The sequence below is a fragment of the Camellia sinensis genome, chromosome 5, assembly GCF_055761805.1.
Source record: "Camellia sinensis isolate YWXY chromosome 5, ASM5576180v1, whole genome shotgun sequence".
Lineage (NCBI taxonomy): Eukaryota > Viridiplantae > Streptophyta > Magnoliopsida > Ericales > Theaceae > Camellia > Camellia sinensis.
The window spans coordinates 180,080,461-180,106,526 of record NC_138965.1 but is presented as its reverse complement, the minus strand read 5'-3'; the positions used below and the strand labels follow the sequence as shown (position 1 = coordinate 180,106,526).

The following is a 26,066-nucleotide window of genomic DNA, read 5'->3' as shown; positions in this document are numbered from 1 at the left end:
CAAATTATTTAGTCGCGAAAAAGTTGAATTTTGCCGACTAAGTCAAAATTTAGTTGCCAATTATAAATTTTTATCGACTAAAATAATTTAGTAGCTACATATTTGAACCAATGGTGACAAATTAATTTTTAGTTGCTGAATATTATACTTTTGGCAACTAAAAATGATTTAGTTGCCAAAATTAGTTGGCAAAGGTGCATTTTTTTGTAGTGGATTGATTGATGATGAGACGACCGATGCAAGTCTCAATAACCGGCCAAGATGGATATCACAGTTGAAGAAGGTAATCCCACTCACGCTTAGCATGGACGGGATTAAGGAGCAATTAAGTGGGAGATTTACGTAAAGCATTGGGCCGGTCTAGGTACAACACAGTTGTGTTGTCCATTGGGCCTGGCCAGCCTTGAAAAGGAGGAGCATGTAAATGTTGAAGGTAAGCAATTTTGTGCAAATCTATCTCTCTACAATGCTCTCTGCCTTCTCTTTTCTTCTAGCAAGCTAACTTGACTGTCGGAGGGGTTTTCCGGCAAACCCACTCGCCGGGTAGCTTACCTTCATTTTGTTCGCAATGTAATGGAGTACGACGAGCTTGGTAGCAAGGAAGTATGAAGTGAGGCGAATATTTCTCTCTTGTACAATAGCAATACTCATATATTTTTTCACACTTTACGAAGGAGGTTTGGGTACCACATAAATAAGCTACTTATTAGCTTATTGACTTATTTCTGTCAAATTACTTCTCTACTTTTTGCACGTCTGTTTGTAATAAGCAACTCAAATGTATTGGTAAGATGGTTGAGACTAAATTAGCTTACTAAAAAACAAAATAGGTTAAAAAGTCAATAAGACAGAATATCACATCCAAACTATAATCATTTTATTTTTTCTCTCACAATTATCCAAAAAAAAAAAAAACCCAAAAATTCATCCCAAGCAAAATATTTTTAATTGGACTAAAATAATAAAAAAATCCATAATTAAAAATTCTTCTCAAACGAGGGCTTACTAGTTAACATGTTGCATTTCATCGTGCAGTGGTGGCCATGAAGAGAAGACAAATACCCTACTTGCTCTCTTTGCTAATGAAACAAATAGCAAGCCGCAAAGCCATTCGACAAATCCACGCTCAATTGATCTTCAATGGCATTCACTCTACTGGAATGTCTATGACAATATGGAATTACCTACTTCGACACTACTCTCTCGGTTCCTCCCCCGAAGAAGCTGTCTTACTCTTCAAGAACCTCTAACTTCTATACCTACCCATCATCTCCTTCGACAGCTATTCCTACTCTTTTCTCATCAAGGCTTGCACTAATTTGGAACAACCTACTTTGGGTACTTAGGTCCATGGCCTCATTGTCAAAGCCGGCTTTGAGCATCACATCTATGTGCAAATTGCTCTGGTCAATATGTATTCGGTTTGTGGGTGTTTAGTTGAAGCACAACAAGTGTTTGACGAAATGCCTGAGAGGAACTCAGTTACTTGGAATGCCTTGATCACTGGTTTAACTAAATAGGGCCAGATTGGCCTTGCCCATTCTCTCTTTGACCGTATGCCATCTCAGAATGTTGTTTCATGGACTAGTATCATTGACGGGTACTCACGGTTGAACCAACACAAGCAAGCTTTGGCCTTGTTTCGGACAATAGTTGTGGATAAGGTTATTAAACTGACTGAAGTAACAATCCTAGCAATTTTTCCCTCCATACGGAATCTTGGGTGTCTCGAGTCTTTCCAATTAATTCATACTTATGGAGAGAAAAGTGGGTTTAATGAGTGTGACATTTGAGTTACCAATTGTCTTATAGATGCGCATGCAAAGTGTGGGTGCATTGAGAGTGCAGTAAAAGTCTTCCATGGCATAACTTGTGAAAAGAGGAATTTGGTGTCATGGACATCTATATCTCTGGATTTGCAATGCATGGAATGGGAAAACATGCAGCAGATAGTTTTAAAGGAATGGAAGATGAGTGTTTGATGCCAAATCGTGTAACGTTCTCGAGTATTTTAAATGCTTGCAGTCATACCCTCAGCATGAATCATGCAAAATTAATTGAAAACTTTGAACTTGAAAAATTACCATTTGGGAGTCCACCATAATAAAATTCAAAAATTTACCAACAACAAATTTCTTTGTGCCGACATTTTCTGTCTTGTATTTTTTCTCCAAAGAATCCCACAATTCTTTTGCTGTTTTCGGAGGACTGCAAACATTATTCAACATATTGCTCAAGCCATTGAGGATGTAGTTTCTGCATAAAAAATCAGAATGTTTTTCCAGGCATCTACAGCGGCAATAACTTGCCGATCACTTTCATCCTCTTTAAGCACTGGGGCCTCTTCACGGAGAAACCGGGCAAGATTACGAATTGTAAGATAGAACAACATTTTTTGCTGCAATCTCTTAAATTCGGTGCCATTAAATTTTTTCCTTTTTTTTCCATGACTCATTGGAACTTGAACATGGTTTTGGGTAAGGACCAGAGTCATTGTAACAATCGAATTTGGAGTACTACTTTCAGAAACCATAATATTTGATTACAAAAATCAGAAAAAACCAAAATCAAAACACAAATTAATTTTTTAGTTACTAAAACCAGAAAATAAGTTATAACACAAAATAATATTACTTTCCTAGTTTCTAGTTATTAAAACCAGAGAAATAAAATACTACACAATTGTTTTGTTACAAAAATCAAAAAATTATTTTATTGGATTTAGAAAAATAGGTTTATAAAATGAATTTTATTAGTACAATGAAGACTTATAAAAGAAACAAAAATCTGTCTTAAGATTGTTAGACAATCTTCACTGTATTAAAATTAAATTCTGTTTGCGTACTCAGCAACAAACAGAACACACAGGAAATAAATTAAAAGAAAAGTTTTTCCAAAATCTATTTAATTGCAGAAACCAAACAGAAAATGGAAATAGATAAGGAGAGAAGAAAATAAAATAAGAACAGAAAATACTTACAGAAAATATTTTCTTAGAGTGATTAAGTCCAGTGTTTAACACCGTCTCTTTAAAACAAATTCGTCCTCTCTAGGGTGCTCACAGAATATTGACGTCTATCTCTCATGATGAAATGATCTACAATGAATAGTAACAACACTACAAACTATTCGTACAATGAACACACTTTGTGTTTATACATTTTTTCACAAAAAAATTAAATACAACAAAATACAGAGAGCAATGGCAGAAAACAAGAACGAAAATTAAAGTGCAAAATCCAAATGAGGGTCTGTTTATTTATAGGAGAAATTGTGGCTTTTCAGAACAGGTAAAAACCTGTTCGGAACAGTGTTGAACAGAGAGAAAACCTGTTCGGATTTGAACTTTGGGTTTGAACTGAACATATATGAACCTGTTCGGATAGGTATGAAATCTGTACAAAAAGGTTTGAAGGGGTGCAAGCCAAAATTTGAATATTTTTTTCAATCAAAATTTGAAATCAAAACCGAACAGAATTTATTTTCCAAACAAAAAATAAAAATAAATTCAAATGTAATGTTTTTGGCCCAAGAAAATAAGTTTTGGGTCGGACAAGTCTAACCCCACACTACACACCCGCGCCCAAGCTTAGTCCACCCGATCGACTGGATGGCGCGCGTGTGTTTATTTTGGATCCAATGAGTCTAGCCCACTTTGTCCATAACCTCACTCTTCCACAAAACTTAGGTACCCCTTGAAGCCCTCCCCAAGTTATAAACCCAAGACTTAGAAACCCACATCAAGTTTGCCCACCAAAGCAATGTGGGACAAATCTTAACACCAACCTTTATGGAAATTTCAACCAAACATACTATTTTCATAGAGCTCACTTTGGTATTAATTTTTCATTCACCCGATAATGGTTTTGAGCAACTAAATATACGACGTGAATCGTTACACAGCAAAGAACGCGTTGCTGCATGGACCAACCAACTTTGGCGTATGGATCCTACCTAAAAATTAGACCAAAGTTTAGAAAAAAAATCTGTTTTATTCCAAACCATTTCTTATAGCTTCTTATGTCATATGTCCCTTATTTTTATACTTAAAAAAATTTAGATAAATAGAAGGAATGGGATTCACATTGAACCTTCAGTTAAGAAAATTCTTACTACTTAACTAACATACAATATATAATGAAATTTTAATTTTAATTTCATTTATTTAAATTACATACGTGGATCAACTGTTTATATATATATATATATATATTTTTTTTTTGGGGGTTAAAATGAAGATTTGAAATTTCGTAGGGACATGTTTTTTAGTAAGATGAGCGTACCAAAATAAATTTCTTCATTTTTGAATTTTCATGTTTCTCAACGTGACAATGTCTTCCAATGTGAACATTATTTTGATTAATGTTTTCAAAGGGTATAATTATCTCGTTTTAAGAACCTAGTTGCATTTTTATCAATTTGGCTTGTCCAAAACCATCCTTACGTTTCTTCAGATGCACCCAAACATGGTATTAGGTAGAAGCAGATTTCATTTTTTTTTTATTCTTTTGAGTAAATTACACTGACACCCCTTAAAATTTGTCTTTAATATAAGTATTTCCTTATATTTTGAAAATTACATCTTGTCTTAAGATTTAAACTTTTATTATAATTTAATCATTCCGTTAGTCAATCATTAAGTCAACTAACAAAAAAAAACTAATATAAAAAATTAAAATTTTAAAATGCATATTTTACTCTTATTAAAAAAAATACTAGATAAATAAACAAAAACTGAAGGGAATTATAAAAATCCATTCAATATATATATTATTATACTATTAAACATTTGGATAATGCTATGGTACAAAAGTTTTGTGGTATTAATTATCACAAATATCATAATTAGATCATTTTTAATCATAATTAGAAAAAAATAGTTATAACCAAACACTATATAAAGTATAACCTAATACCTTTTAAATCATAATCAAAATAATCAATAGTTATAACTAATATTACAATAAATCATAACCAAAAGCAATGATTGGGGTATATAAAATTTTTCTAAACGGTAAATTATTTGTCAATTTTATATATGTAAACAAATGTAAAATAGACATTTTATAAAATTAATTTCTTATATTAGTTTTTTTGTTAATTGACTTAGTGGTTGAGTAACGAAATGATTAAATTATAATGAAAGTTTAAACCTTAAAGAGAAAAATATAATTTCTAAAATGTGAGAAAGTTATTTGTATTAAATAGAGACAGTGGTGATAGATCCCACTAAAAATGGACCACTAAGCCAGCTCTAATGAGCTGGCAGTAAAGAAAAAAAAAAAAAAAAAAAACAAAGAGCAAAACATTAAATCAATTAAAGGCACAGTATTTTTAGAACTATTAGAGCTCATTATTTTAGTGGTCTCAAACAATTTTCTAAATAGAGATACAATGGAAATCACATGGAGAACCTATCCACATATATGAATTTTCCCCATTTTTTTAACCCATCGGATTAATTAAGGGGTTTTTTACCATAGGATATGGGTTGGGAATGGGTACCCGCCCATTTCCCATTTCCCATTTCCCCACCCATATGTTGTGTTTTGGGTTCTCAATCTCATGGTCTTCTCAATCTCATTCTCACTCCCACATAGCAGCGAAGGCAACGATCTGCATCGGATTTGCGAAGGCAACGATCTCCATTGGATTTGCGAAGGCAACGATCTAGCGGCGGCGATCTCCGTCGGCGTTACCACGGTGGTTCTCCGGCGTGGTGAGTTTCTCTATCTCGTTCTCTTGTTCTATTTGTGTCGACAAATTCATCTATTCGATCCTCTTCCTTCTCTTCCACTCTTGTTCTGTGTATTTTTCCGTCGTAATTTGCATTGTTATTTCTTTTTCTTTTCCTTTTCCTTTTCTGTCACTTTCTCAGCTTCCAAACAGCACTGTTTAGGTTTCCCCCCTTTCTCAGGGAGGTTGGTTAAGAGAGCATATGATGCATTGTTGTTGGACGCTGGTGGCACTCTTTTGCAATTGGTGAAACCTGTCGAAGAGACTTACGCATCAATCGGCAGAAAATACGGTTAGCTTCACAGAGTTGTTGCTTTGATTCATGGAAATTTTAACTCAATGTTGTTTAAAGCTATGGATTTAAATCAGTTGTGAATTATGATGCATTTGGAAATTGTTAGCTTTGATTTCTCATGTGGAAGATGAAATTTATTTACTATCTATCTATTTTCTTGGGACTTTTGCAGAGTTATACATAAAATACAATTAAACAAAAGCTATGGATTTAAATCAGTTGTGAATTATGATGCATTTGGAAATTGTTAGCTTTGACTTCTCATGTGGAAGATGAAATTTATTTACTGTCTATCTATTTTCTTGGGACTTTTGCAGAGTTATACATAAAATGCAATTGAACAAAACCCTTTTTAATTCAAATGAATTGTAGAAGTCATTAATTAATTAGGACTAAAATGTATAACAATGTAAGGTTCTAAAAGGCCAATGCAAATATTTTCCTGGAAAGTGAGTGAGTGAATGAGTGGCGGTTGTCCAGCCTAGGTCTCTTGCAAGTGGGATTGCAACAAAATCACAAACTGGACTTGCTATTTCACACATTTTGATTGTCAACCAAATGTAGAATATATAATAATATAATATAATATAATATATCTACAAAAGTAATATGAATTCAGAAAACATAAATATAATAAAAGTATCTTCAAAAAGTAATATGAATTTAGAGAACAAAAGGCACTTGATTGAACCATGGTGGTGGTTCTGGTTTACCATCATTTGCAACAATGGTTGCGGCATATTCTTAAACACATTCCATCAAGTATTTTTTAATATATATATATATATATATATTGCTGTATTTGGTTAGGAGGATAGATTGAACTATGTATCCTAATAATCATTTGCAACAATGGTCTTTGTTTTACTGTCTTTCACACGCATTGGAATGATGAAAATGTACGAATATCGTATAATTAGATGAAAGATTAAGCATTTTTTTCTCAACAAGAAAACAGATTAACTAGGATTTTTATCTTTGTGAATCTCTGTTCTATCATTTTTCTGACCATCATGATGATAGAGAGTTAATAATTGGTTGGGTAGTTGAAATTGGAGATTACAGTTCATGGAATTGTAGAATTAGATGAAAGATTATAGACCTTGGTTTATCTTTCTTACTCTTTCTCAACATGAAAACAGAGTAACTAGGGAGTTTCATCTATGTGAATCTCAGTTCATGGAATTTTGCTTGCAGATTATTTTGTTTAGGAAAAACCCATCAAATGAATCTACAACCCAAAACAATTAGCAAACTATTAATGAGAATTTTGAGATATTAGGCTGTAGCCTTTTTGTGTTAGGGTTGTGGTGGTCTTCTTCCTCACGTCTCTTTCTTCTCTCTTCTCTTTCCTTAAAGCGTTCTTCATCAGTGGGACTCTTGGTTTCAGCTAGTGGCTTTGATTTCCTTTAGCGCAGTTCTCTTGATTTAGACTATAAACTGTGTATTTTGCAGTCATATTTTTGGAAATGCTATTAAAAGTGGCAGTCTGTTAGCCAGATTAAAATGGTGTGCATAGTTTCTTGTTTGTATGATGCAGTTCTCTTTCTTTTTTATTTTTTTGGGTATAGTAAATGGTGGCAGACAAGAAAGAAGTTTAAACCGAAATATTGTAATTTATTTACAATTCTTCCTTGTATGAGGGGTAATTTGTACAAAACTAGTATGAATATGAGGGTTAAGGGAGAGAATCCATAATTTTTATTATTCTATCATCTCAATAATGTGTTCCTTTCCACTCTCTTCTTGTTTTACACCATATTCAACTTGGTATCAAAGCTTTGAATTTGGCGTTTTTGGAATAAAACCAAAACTGCTGTAATGTAATTTTTTTGCTCTCCATGGTCAACTAGGAGAGCTGATTCTTCTTATATTTTTCATTTTTCATTTTTTAATCTAAGCTGTCTAGATATATATTTTCTTCATTTCTCTATTTTTCAGCAAGAATGGGTATTTTTTCCGGATCTGTTCATCGAGTCCTGTTCAGAGCAATTTTCTGGGTTTTCTGCTACTAGGAACGCTGACTAGGATCATGGATGTATTACCCTAGATCCCTGAGTCCTGGTTGATGGTTTTGATGCTCTAGGTGTTTTGGTTGATAGAGAACAGTGTTTGAGCAGCCTACTTTTCTTCCTTGTGTGCCTTGTTAAGGATTGGGTGGGGTCTGGCAGATCATTTTTTTGAGAGCAGTAGTGCTTCTGATAAGGAAAATGCAAATTTTAGAATGCATAGTAGGTTCTAACCAAAAAATTGCCAAAAACTCAAATTTCATGATTTTAAAATTCATTAGTTCCACACTAGTGAATTGAAATTTTATAAGTTTAGTACTACTCTTTTCAACTACTTCCCACATGACTTCTAATCCACCCTCTGCTTCAATCCGAAGAAACTGATGAAGAAAGAGTTAGAACAATATGTATTGGGCATATTGGTGCAATTTCAATCTAATTAGTCATCGATCAACCAAACAGAGTAATTGGTTTTCAAGTCATCCCCCAATTTACTATACGTTTCCAAAACAATATTTAAAGAACACCTTAAAACACTAGATCAATTTATATGCATACAAAAACATGAATCAAGTGCTGGACCCAAACCATAAAATAAAGTAATCGAATTGACACAAAAAGTTAGCACTAAGATAACTTCTATAGACTTATTTATTGGGGTTGAGTTTTATTTCTTGTTTTGAGAAGTTTTATTTAATTTCTGGAGTTGAGTTTAGTCATATGAGTATGCAATTCCTAGTCTTATTTATTTATTTATTTATGTTCTCAAGGATTTTTAAGCATTGATAATGTCAGAAGTTGTAGCAATCTCTCAAGCAAACTCCCAACTACCAGTCGATGGTTTACAACCATCAATATCGGTTGAGAGTGAGACCTCTCTACCATCATAGCCTCCCCTCTCCCTAATCAAAATGTCCTTGATGTAGATGATTCTGATTCTAGTTTAGCCACTAGAAAAAACCCAAGTTTTGTGTGGCAACACTTTAAGAAAGAAAAAATTGATGGCGTATGGAAAGCCATATGTAATTATTGTAAGAAGCATCTTGGGGGTAATCCGAAACATGGAACTTCACATTTGCGTGATCACTATAGGAGTTGTCTTAAGAAAAGGAAGGGAATGGACATGAGGCAAAGACTTTTAACTAGTTTCTCCAGTTAACCCCTCTCATTTTCATCACATCTCAAAATAGGATACACACACACAGAAATACATAAATCATCTACCCAAGAATTTCAAGCCACTCTATCGTAAGAACCACTACCAAACACTCATTAAATTAGATAAGCTAATTGCAAAATGAAATTCATCCACTTATTGTTGTAGAAAACCGAATGTGGTATTATGGACATACAATCCAATCCAAGTTTTAGTCTTCAAAGATGCCTAAATCGCAATTGACAAACAGCAAGAAAAGGAATTAACACTATTTCACACTTCTCCCTATGTGAGCTTAGCCATTTAAATAATTCATCTTTCATGTACAATATTTACATCACGAGAGGAAGATCTTATTGCTTTTCAATCACAATGAAGTGAACACCACTTGAATTGATCAGAACAACAATGTTACAAAGAGAAAACCCATGTCACACTACAATCCTACAGATCACCCTGAAAATCAATTACAAAACTCAACCTATTGGCGAACATATAAAAACTACAGCTACTCATACTACAAATGACTTGCATAGTAAAAAAAATGTGGGTTTCTGATCATTTTATATTGTAGATGGAAGTTGCTTTGGCTTCTGCTTAACCAGCAAGGTTGAAAGTGACTGTCAAATTCAGCATTTTCCATATCATTGGTTTCTTGGTTCTGATCCCTGAAAAATGTATATGAAATTATATCAAACATAAATGATTCTATACAAATGCATACTAATTCCCTTACCTTGATAAACTAAATTTTGTGGATTCTAACTAACAAAAATTTAATGTCAAGCATTTATTCATTTTATACAAAGATAACATTCAAACTCCTACAAGCCATAAATGTCCTGCCCCATCTTAAATGGAATCAACCTTGATTTATATTAACTAGAAGTCAGGGAAACTACATTTAAGAATTTATTCAGGGAGGCTCACACCGCCATTATCTTCACAACACAGGAACAACATAATAATAAATAATATAATGGTCTAAAATACAAGCTGTGTCCGCTTCATTCATTTCATCATGGAAAAAAGACTACCACAGTCATAATTCATAGGAAAAATGCATTCCATTCCATCCATAATTCATATGCCTCCTTATGCAAGAATTCATTTTTCACCGAAATGATTGTGATTTGGAAAGAAGCAAAAACAATGCACAAATTGAAAAGAACAGATCATGGTGCTTTTAAGTATCATACCTTTTAGAACCATCTAAATATTCTTGCATCCAGGGTCTCTTTAAATCATAGTCTGCTTAAATGAAATGCTTGTGAGCATCACATCCTTTGTCTTTGGAAGAAATCTCCAATTTTCCATGTCAAGGAACTACTTATAACTGTAAGACAAACCAAAAGTGGCATAAAGAGACTACCAACAAAAAAAGACATAGGAGAAATGAAGAAAGGTAGTTGCCATTTGAACAGGGCTAAACCTTGCCAATTTAGTAGACCATCATAAACTAAAAGCACGTTATTTACATTCTACTATATAATAATTAAATAACAGAAATAAAGTAAAAACCAAATTAAATAATAAAAAGAAGAGCCAGTTACCAAAAGATCTTCTTGGGGTATTTCCCATGTAAAAATCTTGCACAAGATTGAAGGTTTGGTGTATAATTGACTCCAATAACCACCTGTCCTAGACTCTGATCAAGAGACTGAAAACCAAAAGATTTGTGGCACAGGGATTTCCACAATAAAAGATTTATAAACTACCATTCCCACAAAGTCAATGCCCCGACATTGATGATTTTTTTTTTCTTTTTTCTTCCGGGAACTTTAGATGCATTACTTTCACCCATCAGTCTCCTCACCCCCTCGGCATCTACAAACCTACAAAAACCAGCATATATATTGGACAAAAGCACATAATCACCACCATATCTTCTCTCCATCTCTAGTATCGTCCTCATAACTCGCTCTGCAATCTGAATATTACCATGGAAGCTACAGGCTCCTAGCAATGTCCTCCAAATCACAACATTAGCAATCTCAGTAGGAATCTGCAAAGCTATCATCTCAGCTTCCTCTAACTACCTTCCCTCCCCAACATATCTATTAAGCACCCATAATGCTTAATTTCGGGTACAACTTGACACTCACTAAGCATCTTTCTAAAAAAACTCAAGCCCCTCTTCAACCAATCCTCCATGACTGCAAGCATTTAAAATACTCAAGAACGTTACGCGATTTGGCATCAAACACTCATCTTCCATTCTTTTAAAACTATCTGCTGCATGTTTCCCCATTCCATGCATTGCAAATCCAGAGATTATAGATGTCCACGACACCAAATTCCTCTTTTCACAAGTTATGCCATGGAAGATTTTTACTGCACTCTCAATGCACCCACACTTTGCATACGCATCTATAAGGGAATTGGTAACTCGAATGTCACTCATTAAACCCACTTTTCTCTCCATAAGTATGAATTAATTGGCAAGACTCGAGACACCGAAGATTCCGTGTGGACGGAAAAATTGCTAGGATTGTTACTTCAGTTGGTTTAATAGCCTTGTCCACAACCATTGTCCGAAACAAGGCCAAAGCTTGCTTGTGTTAGTTCAACTGCGAGTACCCGTCAATGATATCAGCCCACGAAACAACATTTTGAGATGGCATCCGGTCAAAGAGAGAACGGGCAAGGCCAATCTGCCCCCATTTAGTTGAACCAGTGATCAAGGCATTCGAGGTGACTGAGTTCCTCTCAGGCATTTCATCAAACACTTGTTGTGCTTCAACTAAACACCCACAAACCGAATACATGTTGACCAGAGCAGTTTGCACATAGATGTGATGCTCAAAGCCGGCTTTGACAGTGAGGCCATGGACCTGAGTACCCAAAGTGGGTTGTTCCAAATTGGTGCAAGCCTTGATGAGAAAAGAGTAGGGATAGCTGTCGAAGGAGATGACGGGTAGGTGTAGAAGTTGGAGGTTCTTGAAGAGTAGGACAGCTTCTTTGGGGGAGGAACCGAGAGAGTAGTGTCGGAATAGGTAATTCCATATTGTCATAGACATTCCAGTAGAGTGAATGCCATTGAAGATCAATTGAGCGTGGATTTGTCGGATGGCTTCGCGGCTTGTTATGTGTTTCATTAGCAGAGATAGCAAGTAGGGCATGTGTCTACTCTTCATGGCCACCTCTGCACAGTGAAATGCAACCTGTTAACTAGTAGGAAAATGCTAGGCATCATGAAAAATGCTTCATGAAAATGATTATGAACAAATCTCCATCCTTGTATTACACTTTGTAACTTATTGTATATCTAATCTAAAGGTTAAAAATCTTTCTTGATCATTTTCATGAAATATTTTTCATGATACCTAGCATTGCTAGTAAGGGCTCGTTTGAAAATAATTTTTTGGTATGGCTTTTTTATTTATTTATTTATATTATTTTAGCATAGTTAAAAATATTTTGTTTGAGATGAATTTTTAGTTTTTTTTTTTTTTGATAATTGTGAGAGAATAAGTGAAATGATTATGGATTGGATGTGATATTTTGTCTTATTGACTTTTTAGCCTATTTCATTCTTTTTAGCCTATTTTATTTTTTAGTGGGCTAATTTAGTCTCATTCATCTTGCCAACACATTTGGGTTGCTTATTACAAACATACGTGCAAAAAGTAGAAAAGTAATTTGACATAAATAAGTCAATAAGCCAATAAATAGCTTATTTAGGTGGTACCCAAACCTTCTTACTAAAGTGTGAACAAATATACGAGTATTGGTATTTACTCCTATCTTTTTTTCTTAGAAACCCCACGGGAAATTCTATTTTCACACACCTACCTACTTACCTTAGTATACATCATATCTCAGTACACATTTATTAATTATTCTTTTCAATCCACACACTAAATGTTTCAATTATACCCTTCACTCATACCATTGTACACACACCACCTTAACCCTCATTCCACTCACTTGCTGAAAATTGTAGACTCACTGCTACAGTTCTATTCTAGACAAAGAAGACCACAGTCCTTCATTGAAGACCTCCATTCCATTGAAGACCCTATCATAAATATTAAAAAAAATATATATTTACTATGAACCAACGAACTAAAGACCAAAAACAAAACAAAAAAACCAAAGAGAAATATTCTCATGATAATTCTGAAATATTTCAACAAGAAAATAAAACACTAAAAAAATAAAAGTAGACAATTTTCATCTCTTTCTTACTTCAATTTGAAGCAATTTCATATTAAACACAAATAATATCCAAACAGCTCACCAAAAGAACCTATCTTCATCCAAATTATTAGCTAAAATCCCACCAATATCTTGTATTCATAAAATTTACATTCAATTGCACATGAATTTTCTCATCAACTTAGGATCCATCATCCTGTTGAACATTCTCGAAATCAAAACCGAAATCAATACAATTATATAAAATCAAAAACTATTCCGCTTGCGATCGATCTTTAGGCCAAGTTTGGTATCTTTAAAAAAATTCAAAAAGTCAAAAAGTCACTATCCTATTTAAGTCACATCATCTTATTTAAGTCACATCACCTCTCTATCACATCATTTTAAACACAACTCATACCCAACCCATATTTCATAAAAAGTCAAAAAGTGCACTTATTTAGGACACCCCAAACAACCCCTTAATGTTTAGACAACAAATTAGGGTTTAGATTTTGACGAATCGAGAGAGATCAAATGACAATGAGGTGAATTTTAGATGAGACTGAGGGTTTTAGACAACTGGGAACAATGGAGAGAAATTAGGGTTTAGATTTTTTTAATCTGCTGAGATTTTTTTATTTTTTAGAGAATATTTTAATATAATATTATGGGTGTGTTTTGATATCCATTATAGTCATTTTATTTTAGGATATAATTGTTATTAAAATAATATTTCATTAAGTGTGTGTACTGAAGTAAGTAAGTGTTTGGAAATAGAATTTTCCACCCCCCACATCTTTCATTTTTTTAATTCCAGTATTGTCCAAACATGAAATTCCATTTTTACCCTTATTCCTAACTTTTTAACCCTAATTTCCTAAACCCTAAACCTAATCCCAGCAGCCATCCCCATTCCCGTCGCCCATCCTCTCCGTCACCCCAACACCAATTACCTTTCCCTTTCCTCTATATGTGATTCGTAACTCTGCTGCCCCTACTCCAGTCGGCAACCTCCGTCACACCATCACCAACATCACCTCCAGCCACCAAAACCCTCAACCCCACTCACCAACTACCAATAACGCTACCACCTAAGCTACTCTTAGACACTTCTTTGCTACCTTTCAAGCTTTGCCCTTCTCAGTCTATCTCTACCTACCACCGATTGCAATTGCAATCACAAAAGGTCAACGATGGTAGCAATCTACTTTATTGCACTATCGTCAAGACCACAACACTGCTTGAAATCTCCCCAAATTCAATTAGGTAGTTCAGGCCCGAACCACCACCATTTGTTCGATAGTCTACAACCGAACTACCACCGTTTGTTCAATACTGGTTTTCCGAACTAGACAAGACGATTTCAAATGAAGAAAAATCAAACACGAGCATGGTGGGAGAGGGCTCTAGGGTAATTGTGTGGGTGGCGGCGATGGAAAATGACTGAGATTAGTGAAATGAAAGATTTGGGTGAAAGAAATGAGGTAGAGGATCAATGGTGGAGAAAGAGGAAGGAAGATGGAGCTAAGGAGATAGGTTGTTGTTGGAGAGGAGTCATCTATGAGAAGAAGGGTCTCCAGTGAAAAATGAGGACTATGAGAGGGTTGCTAGTGAAAGAGAGAGTGGTGAGGAATAGAGGTTGCTGGAGGTAGGGGTGGGCATGGGAGTGCTGGTTGAAGTATTGGGTGAAGGTTTAAAGCGCATATTTGGGGTTATGACAGGGGTTCAAAGAAAAATGAGGAAATGAGCAATTTTGGTGGTGTGGGTTCAAAGAAGTGAGGAGGTCCTAATAGGAAAAATAGGGACATTTAACAACACTCAAAATATATATTAAAAAATGAAATAAAATATGAACACCATTAAAGATGGGTTGGATGAAGTTTTGGGAAATTCTGGTGGGTACCATATGTATCATGTTATGTATTTTTGTGATCTATATTATATATTTTTATGGTAAATATTAAGTACTTTTTTTTTATAGTTACGACAATTTGTAGTTCAAAAATAAAGTTACATATTTTGTGGTATTGTTATGTACTTTTTTAAAGTAATGTTACATATGTTTTTTATTCAAACATTTTCTAACAAAAAAAATGTGTAATATTGCAACACCCCAAAAATAAATAAATAAATAAATCCAACTCATAAGCGGAAGAATAATAGAAATAAAATACTTTCATTCATCAGAGTTTGTTTACAAAAGATAATACACGCAATATACATTCATAAATGTTCATCCTGAATCTAAAGCATGTAATACTAGTTATTGATCAACAAAAATAAATGCCTTATAGGCTTACATCTTTCCAAGACATTGCTTGGTTACGACAAAAGAGAGAATCATAAGCTCTGTACACATAAAGCCCTAGGCTTGAACGAACATTAAATACAAAATAGCAAAAAGAGCCTTTAGTTCCAAGGTCCTCCCAGGCTATGTCCTTAGAGGAAGCATGTCACCAATATCTGAAAATGGTTTCCCAAGTAGGGTGAGCCAAAATCCAATACAAACAATCTAACATAACATGTGAGAATTAACGAGATAAAGTATGATGCACATTTTCATTGTCCAACAAAATCTTTATAACTTTCCCCAAAACCATGGTATGCCAAACTTACATTTCAATTCATTCATTTTGGTTTAATAGATACATCCACTGTATTTAATCCACCAAACAGAGGATACACCTCATAGGTCTCCAACAAATTAAAATCATCACACAATACATTCACTTATATTTGCCATTTTACGAAAAGTTCATCCGCGGGAATCGGCACCCATGTATACAAATGGTTTTCGGGACTTTGACCCTGGACACATATGCCAACTTAGTTCAACGGAGTCCATCCCCTTTCTTTTCCTCAAAACATGGAGTACATCCCATTTCTCCTCCCAAATATCATACATATACAATGTATATCATTCATAATCATAGTCAATGATAATGGTTAAATGATTAGTTTCAATTCGCCTAATCCACATATAATGTCTACAATAATTTTGACTATCCCCCATTAATAGCCCAAAGCAGTTTTCTCTAAACAGATATACAATTTCTATAACAGATAAATCATTAAATTTCCATAGGTGAGTGATTAAGCAAATCCAACAACATCATTCATGTACACAACCTCCCAATTTCACATTTTTCATACCAATTTCATTATTTATAAAAAAATAATTATTCAAGATATTTTAGGGCAAAGCTCCCCATTTTCCAAATATTAACTCAAAGGCCAAAATCAACTATTTTGACACAAGATAACCTCATATCCAAAACCCATAGTCATTTATACCACACCCATATAGAAGCCCTTCTTTTCCAACTTGAACCTAAACCCCTAGGTTTGCTCAAAACATCCCCAAATCTCATCATTTTCATATAACCTATAACCAAGTTAAAACCCATATTAAGGTGTAGAGAGTTCCTACCTCAAGTTTAGAAGACCAAAGGAGCAAGGATGAAACTTCAAATGACGCCGAAATCAAGTTTCAATCGGATCCAAACGGAGCTCTCAAGATGCTCTACCCCTTTTTCCAAAGACACTAGGGTGGAGAGATCAAAAATGGTATTCAAAAGTTAAACTCATTATTGATGATTTTGAATTAAATATTATCCACCACTACTAATCTTTTTTTCAAAGAACCTAGTCACCCAAAGAGTCGAATTGTTCATGATCTGGTTAAATCTTATTTCCCTCCTGGATGGCATTTTACTCCTCTCCATCCAGAAAAAACAATTACTTTCTATAAAGACATCCTGTTCAACCATCAGTCAATTGTGATTAAACCCATTTATGATCGCACTTACACAAGTAAAATTGTGTACCATTCACTCTATATTCACAACTTTGTTTCTCTAGTTGATTGGGGTTCTCCTTATCAACTACGAGATCTGCTTGGTCATTCAATTCAATACAGTTACTATGATTACATTGATGCTTGGTTCAAAGTCCTCTTGTATCAAAATGAGTCAAACAGTTACTCTTGGTTTCTTCAATTTGATCAAAAGTTCAAATCCGAGTTACCTACCTGGTTTCTGCGATGGTGGACTCTATGGCGCCATTTCAGAAATCTTCCCATCTGTAATTCTGGAACAAGTCAATTACTTCTCCACTGTTTTCTCATTCACTCCTCAGCAAAGGAAATTCCCTCCATTGCTTATTTTTATATCCAAATACAAAATCCCTTGGATATTCAAATGGCAATATGGTATTTCTGATGATGTTATTTATCGTCAACACATATATATATATATATATATGGAGAGAGAGAGAGAGAGAGTCTCACTTTAGGGTTTTTGGAAGAAAAGATCTAAAAAAGTGATGTAAAAAGTTATTTTCGCGATCTGATATACGCACAGTCCGCTCGAGTGCCAGAGTTTACACTCGAGCGTCAGACATAATAAGTTGTTCTGCTCAAGCGCAAGAAGTCCCGCTCGAGTGCAGAATACACACCTCCCGTACTTTTACAGACAACAGACAAACCGCTCGAGTGCAAGAAAGGCTGCTCGAGCACCCATCCGCTCGAGCGTAGAAAACCCCGCTCGAGTGTGGAAAACACCCCTCCAATACTTTGGCAGACGTGCAAAGTACTAAGAGTTTGCAAATCCCGCTCGAGCGTAAGAAGGGCCGCTCGAGCGGAGGACCAAAATTCTGGGCAACACAAGGTTTGAAAACCAACCAAAAACCTGATCCAAACACACCCAACACGTCCAAATAACCAAATTTAAGGAGGAATAAAGAGGAAAAGACAATGAACAACATTCAGAAATCATAAACTCGAGTCCGGGCTACCACAAGTGTCGGGTCAAAACCGGGATCGCTATAAATATTACCACAAAAATATATAATATTATCACAAAATAAGTAACTTTATTTCTAAATCATAAATTTTCGTATCACAATATGTGGCATATACCACAAAAATCCATAACAAGAGTATGCGTATTATGAAAGTGGAAGAAATTGGTGTATGATTAAGATGAAACATCATTTTGCCCCCTGAATTATCACTTAAAAATCAATTCAATTCTTGTTTTTTTAATAATATTAATTTACACCTAAATAATTTGATTTTGGATCAATTTTACCCCTATCATTAGCTACCATTTATAATCAAACGGAAGTTGCTAACATGATATTAAAATTTCGTTTTAAATTTTATTTTATCCCCCAAACTATCTCCAAAATATCAATTAGACCCCTAATTCTAATTGATATTTTGGAGATAGTTTTGGGGGTAAAATAAAATTTCAAATGAAACCACGTCAGCAACTTCCATTTGATCATCGATGGCAATTGATAGTGAGGGTAAAATTGATACAAAATTAGATAGTTTAGGTATAAAATTGATGTTATTAACAGAACATGGGTTGAATTGATTTTTGAGTAATAGTTTTGGGAACAAAATGATATTTTCTCTATGATTAAACACCTCCTCCAAGTGTTCGTACTATATATATCTTGGTGTCTTGTAGTGCATTACGTATTTTTGTAGTAAATGTTACATATTTTTTTGGTAGAAATTAGGACAATTTGTGGTTGGGAAATGAAATTATTTATCTTTGTAGTGATGTTACATATTGTGGTTAGAAAATGTTTGGATAAAAAAATGTATAACATAACCATAAAAATGTGTAACATTATCATAAAATGCGTAACTTCATTTTTTAACCACAAATTATTGTAACTCTTATAGAAAAAAAATACATAACATTTATCACAAACCTACATAATATTTATCTCAAAAAATACATAACATGTGTATATAGTACAACATCCAGCTTGTCTCCAATTGGAGATCAGGACTGGACGGTCCAGTCCATGCCGTGAACTCAGTTTTGGGTCTCGTTTTGATTATTCAAACCTTTCATATTTTAAGATTTGTCATGTATATCATCCATGCAAAAAATCAAGTCGATCAGATAACAACAACCACGTGTTTGAATAAGTTTTATATGAATCGTTTATTTTTTCACCGTCTATTTTTTTTTTATACAAAATTGATTCGAACACGTAATTGTCGTTATCCAATTGACTTGATTTTTTGCTTGCATGATATACTCTACGAATTCTAAAATATGAACGATTTAGATCATCAAAACAGAGCCTAAAAATAGGTCTACGGCATAGGCTAAACGATTCAATCTTGATTTTCAACTACTCTATCCGTCCCAAAATATTAGTTCCTTATTCTATTTTTTATTGTCTCAAAATGTTAGTCCCTTATTTTATTTTTTATTATCCTAAAATATTAGTCCATTTGTAAAAATTAAGGAATAAACTAATATGTATTTACTATTTTGCATTTCTTTTAAATTTATTAATAATATAAAAAATACAATTATGACAATTGATATTTTAAAAAAAAATGTATTATCAAAGAATAATTTTAAAAAATTAATATTTTTAAAATATAATAATTATACTATTAAAAAAAAAGTTAAATTTGAGGAGGGAGGAAGTAAAGACAAACTGGATCCTATAATATACACCCATAATAAACTAATATGTATTTACTATTTTGTTCTTTTTTTAAATTTATTAATAATATAAAAACACAATTATAACAATTAATATTTTAAAAAATATATCTATTATTAAAAGGTAATTCTAAAAAAATAATATTTTTAAAATATAATAATTATAGTATTAAAAAAAAAGTTAAATTCGTCAAAAGAAAGACAATTATTTTAGGAGGGAGGAAGTAAAGACAAACTGGATCCTATAATATACAACCATAATATTTCCCATGATCAAGGTATGCGTCAAATCGGTCCGGCGCCAGCGTTGTTCATGATCATTTTCGTGAAGCATTTTTCATGATGCCTAGCATTTTCCTACTAGTTAACAGGTTGCATTTCATTGTGCAGAGGTGGCCATGAAGAGGAGACACATGCCCTACTTGCTATCTCTGCTAATGAAACACATAGCAAGCCGCGAAGCCATCCGACAAATCCACGCTCAATTGATCTTCAATGGCATTCACTCTACTGGAATGTCTATGACAATATGGAATTACCTATTCCGACACTACTCACTCGGTTCCTCCCCCAAAGAAGCTGTCCTACTCTTCAAGAACTTTCAACTTCTACACCTACCCATCATCTCCTTCGATAGCTATTCCTACTCTTTTCTCATCAAGGCTTGCACCAATTTGGAACAACCCACTTTGGGTACTCAGGTCCATGGTCTCACTGTCAAAGCCGGCTTTGAGCATCACATCTATGTGCAAACTGCTCTGGTCAACATGTATTCGGTTTGTGGGTGTTTAGTTGAAGCACAACAAGTGTTTGATGAAATGCCTGAGAGGAACTCAGTCACCTGGAATGCCTTGATCACTGGTTTAACTAAATGGGGGCAGATTGGCCTTGCCTATTCTCTCTTTGACCGGATGCCATCTCAGAATGTTGTTTCGTGGACTGGTATCATTGACGGGTACTCGCGGTTGAACCAACACAAGCAAGCTTTGGCCTTGTTTCGGACAATGGTTGTGGACAAGGCTATTAAACCAACTGAAGTAACAATCCTAGCAATTTTTCCGTCCATACGGAATCTTGGGTGTCTCGAGTGTTGCCAATTAATTCATTCTTATGGAGAGAAAAGTGGGTTTAATGAGTGTGACATTCGAGTTACCAATTCCCTTATAGATGCGTATGCAAAGTGTGGGTGCATTGAGAGTGCAGTAAAAGTCTTCCATGGCATAACTTGTGAAAAGAGGAATTTGGTGTCGTGGACATCTATAATTTCTGGATTTGCAATGCATGGAATGGGGAAATATGCAGCAGATAGTTTTAAAAGAATGGAAGATGAGTGTTTGATGCCAAATCGCGTAACGTTCTTGAGTATTTTAAATGCTTGCAGTCATGGAGGATTGGTTGAAGAGGGGCTTGAGTTTTTTAGAAAGATGCTTAATGAGTGTCAAGTTGTACCCGATATTAAGCATTATGGGTGCTTAATAGATATGTTGGGGAGGGAAGGTAGGTTAGAGGAAGCTGAGATGATAGCTTTGCAGATTCCTACTGAGATTGCTAATGTTGTGATTTGGAGGACATTGCTAGGAGCTTGTAGCTTCCATGGTAATATTCAGATTGCAGAGCGAGTTATGAGGAAGATACTAGAGATGGAGAGAAGATATGGTGGTGATTATGTGCTTTTGTCCAATATATATGCTGGTTTTTGTAGGTTTGTAGATGCTGAGGGGGTGAGGAGACTGATGGATGAAAGTAATGCATCTAAAGTTCCCGGACTTAGTCATGTCTGATAAAACCAGAAGAAAAAAGAAAAAAAAAAAATCATCAATGTAGGGGCATTGATTTTGTGGGAATGGTAGTTTATAAATCTTTTATTGTGGAAATCCCTCTGCGACAAATCTTTTGGTGTTCAGTCTCTTGATCATAGTCTAGGACAGGTGGTTATTGGAGTCAATTACTGCACCAAATCGTTATGCATTGTGGCGGTTTGGTCACATTTTGAAATTTCATGGTTTTAATGAACAATCAATTAACAATATAATGAAAATACAAAGTTATAAGCTCAGTTTTCCTGTTCAAAATATTGAAACCACCCATATAGTTTGATTTTCTCATTTAGACGAATCAAAGGTATACTTTACACAATAATGCTACAATGGTCAAATTTGTTTAAATGAGGGAAAACAAGTCCTCAAGACTATTTAAGCTACACCTTCGGTCCTACGAAGTTGGTGACGTAACATTCTTCATCAAATTTTGGACTAACATTAATTGTTGGATTAAATTGAGAAAAATTAAGAAGGTAAGGAAAGTGGGAAAAAAACTTTAAAGGCCAAAATTGAAAAACACTAAAACATAAGGGGGCAGAGTGTATTTACCCTAATTTCTGCCACATGGTTTTTTTCACCCAATTTTGGTCAGATATTGGTTATTGAAGAAAATTAGAAACGTTAAGGATCAAATTGGAAAACAATTAAGGGACAAAGTGAAAAATCATTGAAATTTAAGGGAGTCAAAATGTAATTTACCCTATCAATAATGTTACAATTACCACATTTATATACAATAAAGTGCTTTCCACCTCATGTGTTACCATTGTGTTAGTAACAGATATGAAAACTGGGGCCACATAATATGTTGATGATATATGGATAATAAAATATTATATGGTGTGCAAATTTAACCATTGTAGCATTTTATCCTATATGAAACAGAGCCCAATGCTCAGGGTACTACAGGAAAAGTGGGCTTATGAGACTGAACTTTTTGCGACGGCACAACTTGCCGTCAAAAAAAATGTGACTTTTGGAGACGACACAACTTGTCGTCTCAAAAAATGTGACTTTTTGAGATCACACAACTTGCCGTCGCAAAAAATAGAGTATTTGCGACGGCAGAAATTGCTTGGAGCAGCGTCGGAGCAGCAGCAGCGTCGGCCTCCTCTTCCACCACCTCAACATCTGATGAACAGAATCTGATCTGTAATCTTCCGAAGGACCTGAGAAGGGACATAAAGCGCCATCTGTTTGTCTCTGCTCATGAGAGTGAGTTTTTTTTGCCTCTTCAATTATCATTTTTTTCTCTCCTGCTGTTTTTTATATGTATCCTTCCAAGGAGTGAGAATGGTATAGTTGATTATATAATGTATATCTTCTTTCCGTAGCTTTAAGCCTTGGCTGCTACAGGTTTGTTGTCTGAATGGAGTTCAGGTCGCAATTTAGCTAAATTAATTCCTGGTTATTATTTTCCTGCCTTTTTGTTTTGATTCAAGTTGCAGTTTAGCTAAATTAATTCCTGGTTATTATTTTCCTGCCGTTTGTTTTTTGAATTTTCTTTTTTACTCTCATTGGTGATTTCAACACCTCATGTGGGCTTGTGCTTTCTATTTTGCACTCTTAAATTGTCTTATTAATTGATTATCCTATTTCAGCCATTAATTAGAGTTTAGAATAGCTAGTACCAAGAATTAGGTGCAATTTCAATTGAATGCTTATTTTTTGTGGATAGGATCTATTATGTCTTGTTTTCTTACTGTTTGGAAGGTTTACAGTCTTGGGTCAAGTACCCGGATGCTACAAAATCTATTTGGAGTTTATGAGCATAGGTCATCACACAATTTACTTAGATAAGGCAATTTTCATTTTTTAATCTTGAAGTATAACTTACTCTTTAACTAGAGAAATATATTTCTAGGGATCAAGAGAGAGTAACACACAATACCGTCATTGAATGGTTATTTTTGGTTATTCTTTCTGTAATTTTAGATAGATTTTCACGATTATTAGCTCATGAATTAAATCTAATTCATTCTTGTGGAATGTTTATAAAAGGTGCAAATGTTTGAGAAAATGGACAAACAACTGTTGGATGCAATGTGTGATTGTCTAAGACCAGTGCTCTACACAGAAGAAAGCTTCATTGTTCGAGAGGGGGACCCAGTCGATGAGATGCTGTTCATAATGAGGGGAAAGTTATTGACTGTGACCACAAAGTTATTTATTTATTTATTTATTTTTAAAGTGAAATGTGGAAAATGAAGATGGTTATCAATGTCATTGGACTACATTTTCAGTTGGTGTTTTAGATTAATGTTGCTTGTGACTTTACTTTGAAAACTCCTATTCTCATTCCAGAATTGATGTGAACTAATCCTTTTTTATGAAATTTGGAAGGAATAAATATTGCCAGGAGATATATATATATATATATATATATATATATTTGTTCATCTTTTGTCTGACTATACAGACTTTAATTTGTTATATAGACATATTAATGGCCTATTATTTATGGGGAATTTAGACACCATGGAGTCTTTAATTTTACAGAATGTGGGAAAGTGCTTCATTCTTTAACTTCTTATCATGTTCTTGAAGGTCTTTTATAAAATTCAGATTGGCCAAATCTTGAGTGGGTGTGTTTTAAATTATTTTTTTTTAAAAGATGCATTGGCATGGATTGAATTTTCTCTTTTGTTTTTCATATTATATTTCAAGAATTGCTACATTTTTTCAGGGCTGGACGCGCTAATGGAAGACCTATATACGAATGGTGAAGTCTCTAATATCACTACACCTGTGAGTACTAGATAATGTTTTGATTTTGCATCAATCATTGTATAGTTTGAGGTAGATTTTGATGTTTTGAACTGTGGTATCTCTTGACATTAAAAAAATAAAATCGGTGATATCTTAAATTTTGTGTCTTTAGCGATTTAACTCATAAAAGGTTAGGTATGGGGTAGTCCTTATTAATTAGCACTTCTTGACTTGTAAAGGTATAAGGATTTTTCCCATGGCCCCTGCATCTATTTCAAAAATACTAATTTATATACTATATTTGTTTGTAAATGTCCCCCCAAGTCCTAACATTTTCCCACACTAAGTTTCAATTTATTTGAAGCCTTTAGCTAAAGTCATGTTATAATACACATTATATATACCATATTTAAATTTTAGTGTAAATTAATGTTAGTTATAAATAATAAACAGTTACATCCTATTATGATGTTTAATTATGTTTCAAAGTGATGTGCATTACGATTCATTATGGTGGTTTTGATTGCAATCAAAGTGATCTTCGGTTATGGATATAATTGATGTTAATCACGACTCCATGTAACAGTGATCAATGTGGAAAAAGTGCTTATATCATATTTTTTATTATATTTTGATCCTTTTTTGTTTTTGTTTTTGTAAAATATTTTATAAAATCTTTTTTTGATACTTTTTGTCTTGTAAATGTCTATTGATTGAAAATTTTATTTACAAATTATTATTTTGTTTATTATGATCTTGAATTTTTTTTAATGCCTGTATTTGTTTGGTAGTGTAGCAAGTGTCATAATTTTTTTACACTGTAATTTCAGTCAAATATTAACCCTGAGGTTCTTTAACACAAGCAACCATAATTTACATGCACGAACTCCAAATTTTTATATTCACATGACTCTAATTAAAGCAAAGGAAACTCCATAAAGCTCAACATTTTTATTTTTATTTTTGTATTTGATTGAGATGTTTAATTATCCATGTGGGATTTGATGACTAACAAAAAAAATGTTTTATTTGATGCTATAGTAGTTAAATTTTTATGTTTTTTTTGTAATTAACATTAACACATAATTATATTGTCATTAATTATTTTTATTTTTATTTTTTAGATATTTCCCATGTAGGAGTGTGCTTCTTGTGGAATGCATGCCTGTGGAGAATGTGGCTAACTTTTGTTTTTGTTATCTACGAAGAATGATGAGAAAAACATTTAATTTTGATTTATGTTATTTTGAATTATGAACAAAATCATGTATTTAAACATTATATATATATATATATATATATATTATGGAACATTATGTAATGAGATAATTTTGTTGATGTATAATTATATGTATGGAAAGATATTTTATTATGAAGAAATTGTTATTTTTATACAGGAATTTTTATATTACTATGCAATTATTATGGAGAAATTTTAATATTTTTAATACTTTTATCATAGGATTTTTTTTTTTCTTTTTTGCGACGACACTATACCGTTGCAAAAAATAGAAAATTTTAATATTTTTATTAATTCTGTTACAGGTTTTACTTTTTGCGACGGTACTAAACTATCGCAAAAAATAGATTTTTTTTTATTTTTTTAATATTTTTTGTGACGGTAGTATGCTGTCGCAAAAAATAAAAATTTTCATATTTTAAATACTTTTTGTGACGGCACTATACCGTCGCAAAAACAGTGTTCTTGCCGTTGCA

General features: G+C 33.7%; 1 protein-coding gene, 2 long non-coding RNA genes and 2 pseudogenes across 6 annotated transcripts; 3 read left to right on the top strand and 2 right to left on the bottom strand.

The window, feature by feature from the left end:
* The first annotated feature begins 1,412 nt into the window (after positions 1-1,412).
* Positions 1,413-2,104, top strand: LOC145791917 (pentatricopeptide repeat-containing protein At1g09220, mitochondrial pseudogene; annotated as a pseudogene).
* A 3,303-nt stretch (positions 2,105-5,407) lies between these two features.
* LOC114275662 (pentatricopeptide repeat-containing protein At1g09220, mitochondrial) lies at positions 5,408-21,823 on the top strand. Of its 4 annotated transcripts, none has more exons than XM_082870566.1 (3): positions 5,408-5,719; positions 5,879-6,028; positions 20,212-21,823. In XM_082870566.1, exons 1-3 carry the CDS (start codon positions 5,566-5,568, stop codon positions 21,600-21,602), a joined length of 1,695 nt encoding a protein of 564 aa, XP_082726692.1. In that variant the 5' UTR covers positions 5,408-5,565; the 3' UTR covers positions 21,603-21,823. The 4 variants fall into 4 exon arrangements, with proteins under 4 accessions (XP_082726692.1, XP_082726694.1, XP_082726693.1 ...); XM_082870568.1 differs by having other exon boundaries at positions 5,453-5,719; positions 5,918-6,028; positions 20,212-21,802; XM_082870567.1 differs by having other exon boundaries at positions 5,497-5,719; positions 5,900-6,028; positions 20,212-21,763.
* Positions 9,459-10,728, bottom strand: LOC114275667 (uncharacterized). Its single transcript, XR_014330634.1, has 2 exons — positions 10,396-10,728; positions 9,459-9,864 (listed from the first exon to the last, which is right to left on the bottom strand). It is a non-coding gene; the product is annotated as an uncharacterized LOC114275667 (long non-coding RNA).
* On the bottom strand, positions 10,911-12,318 carry LOC145789338 (pentatricopeptide repeat-containing protein At1g09220, mitochondrial pseudogene; annotated as a pseudogene).
* A 933-nt stretch (positions 21,824-22,756) lies between the features above and the next one.
* On the top strand, positions 22,757-25,728 carry LOC145791020 (uncharacterized). Its single transcript, XR_014330635.1, has 2 exons — positions 22,757-24,389; positions 25,475-25,728. It is a non-coding gene; the product is annotated as an uncharacterized LOC145791020 (long non-coding RNA).
* Positions 25,729-26,066: the final 338 nt, after the last annotated feature.